Source organism: Acanthamoeba castellanii (genome assembly GCF_000313135.1).
Source record: "Acanthamoeba castellanii str. Neff unplaced genomic scaffold scf7180000084679, whole genome shotgun sequence".
Lineage (NCBI taxonomy): Eukaryota > Discosea > Longamoebia > Acanthamoebidae > Acanthamoeba > Acanthamoeba castellanii.
This window is the reverse complement of record NW_004457297.1, coordinates 4,200-6,533: the sequence shown is the minus strand read 5'-3', so window position 1 is coordinate 6,533 and position 2,334 is coordinate 4,200. Positions and strand designations below refer to the sequence as shown.

Below are 2,334 nucleotides of genomic sequence, written 5' to 3'. Positions count from 1 at the left end.
AGCATTATGGGCTTTGAAAATAGCATGTATGCAATGGGGCAGTTACCACCTTCAGGAGCTTCAACAGTTCCTTGTTGTTGGCCATGGCTGATGGCAGGGTGACTTGCACCTATGCATACACAACAACAAAAACTGTAAAAACCAGACACTTACTTTATCACATACACATACACAATGACTACATGTTTGACCTACCAATACTTAGTTTATCATGTACACCTTCATGATCTGGAAAATCAGAACTTTGCTTGTTTTGTGTAAGTGCTCCTCTGAACACCCTCAAACTGCACCTTGCTTTGAATGAACTTTGGAAGCAGAACAAGGAATCACAGATCAAGGCAGGCTGGACACCAGTTGAGGTCCAGTGGCATGTGGTTCATGATGAAGGGGAGGTGAAAGAAAGACAACAAAGGTGCCCGGCCGAAGCGGCCCAACCGGCCCCCGTAGGGAGAGGGGATGACAGCCGCCTGTTCCCTGACCAAGCCCGAAATTCACTGGACTGGCCATCAGACTGGACTTGAACTGGATGATTGATTGGGGGGGGGGATAAGGTGAAAAGAATGAAATAAATGATAAAAACACAACACATGTTGGCCTCATGTGCAACTTCTTTTAATGGTCTGCCTGGGCACCAATGGGCAGAGTACTGTAATTAAAGTCGGCGTGAATGAGTAATGTCCTACTTAATTTATATTCATTTCTTCCTCAATTACGACACCTTTTTTATTCTAAGCGCATTTCTTATGAATGTCCCACAGAGAGTGCAACCAAGGAGGAGCTCAAGGCGTTCTTCGTAGAAAAGTACAAACAGATCTTCACCGTCCTGCTCACTCGATTTGCCGATCTTGAGTCCTCCCAGAAGAAGGGTGCGTACACTTCCTCTGCCATGCCTGCTACTTTGTACCTTGGCACCACCCTATTCACGCACGAACCTGTGGCGCTGGTGCGTGGGTGGTATGTGGTGCGTGCGTTGGTGCGTGTCGTGGTGGTGGCGGTGACGTAGTCGCTGTTCCTGGTGTGGATCAGGTCGGAGGTGACCACGGAGGCCATGTGGCAGGACTTCAACGCCAAGCTGGCGACGCTGGTCAACTGGAAGGCCACGCTCACGCAGTGGGAGGAGAAGGTGCTCCAGCTGACCTACATCCTGATCGAGAACACCTACCCCAAGCCCATGGTGCCCGAGCCCAAGAAGAAGAAGGGCAACGTCGCCAAGGAGTCCGAGGACAACAAGGAGAAGGAGCCCAAGGCCACCACCGGCGGTGGCGACGATAAGAAGAGGCAGTCCGACAGGCCATGCTCACCTCCTCATCCTCCACCAGCATCGGCTCCACCACCCCCATGCAGTTCGTCAAACACTCACATCTCCACCACCACCATGCATTCCTCACACTTTCCTTGCGTTGGTTACAATGACAGGCCGAGGGATGCGCGCCTCACGTCCATGACGTGGAACCAGCTGAAGATCCAGACCATGTGGGACATCACCCTGCGTACGTCATATTATAAATACTTATAATATAAATATATATAGAATATATATATATAAAAGAAAAATATGCGCGAATAAATCCTTGAGGCTGATGCTTGGAGTGTTGATGGTCTACAGACATTCTGGGCAATCTGTGCGACATCAAGGACCCGCCCAATTTTTCCACCGCTATTAGCTGCGTCAGCCAGGTATGATTCTTCTTTTTGCAGCCCAACCCGGCACGCAGCGCAGTGATCCCCATCAGCTGACGTGCGATTTTCCTGTGCTGATGCCGCTGTTGCTGTTTGCAAAGGTGGTCGACCTCATGTGCGAAGCCGAGGACAGGCTGGAGATCACCGCCAAGGCGCCCATTCCCCTGCAGCAGATCTTTCTCCCCTGGATTCTCAAAGCCGTCAAGGCCACTCACAAGCCGCTCAAGGAAAAAGGTTCACTGATTGCTTTTCTCCTTGATAACTTAACTACGCAACATGATCAAATGCGGGGGACCCTTTCATGAGCTTGACTGCGACTGACTGCAAGGCTCGATTGATAGAGAGCGCGACGGCGATGCATTTCTACACGCTGCTGGACGGGCTCATGGCGATCGGCCACTCGGCAGTGCTCGAGCTGCCGGCCAACGTCGTCCACAAGGTCTTCCGCGCCCTCGAGTTCAGTCTCCTCGGCGATGAGGTAATGAGCGCCCCCCTGGCTTTGCCACCATTACCAACACATTCCACACACGTGGAACGTGTGGGCGTTGTAGGTGGATTGCATTAGTGGAATGTGAGATTCAGCTGGGCAACCCGCTGGCGGCGCTGGCCTCGCATTCGTCCAGCTTTGCGGGTCTGGCGGTCTCAACCATCACC

General features: G+C 51.9%; 1 protein-coding gene across 1 annotated transcript; it reads left to right on the top strand.

Annotated features, from left to right (window-relative positions):
* Positions 1 to 615: 615 nt before the first annotated feature.
* ACA1_372450 (uncharacterized protein) lies at positions 616 to 2,245 on the top strand (the record flags this gene model as incomplete). The annotated part of the gene is made up of 7 exons (XM_004334231.1): positions 616 to 643; positions 759 to 943; positions 1,004 to 1,281; positions 1,417 to 1,490; positions 1,607 to 1,677; positions 1,782 to 1,914; positions 2,088 to 2,245. 7 exons carry the CDS (start codon positions 616 to 618, stop codon positions 2,243 to 2,245), a joined length of 927 nt encoding a protein of 308 aa, XP_004334279.1.
* Between the last annotated feature and the right edge of the window lie 89 nt (positions 2,246 to 2,334).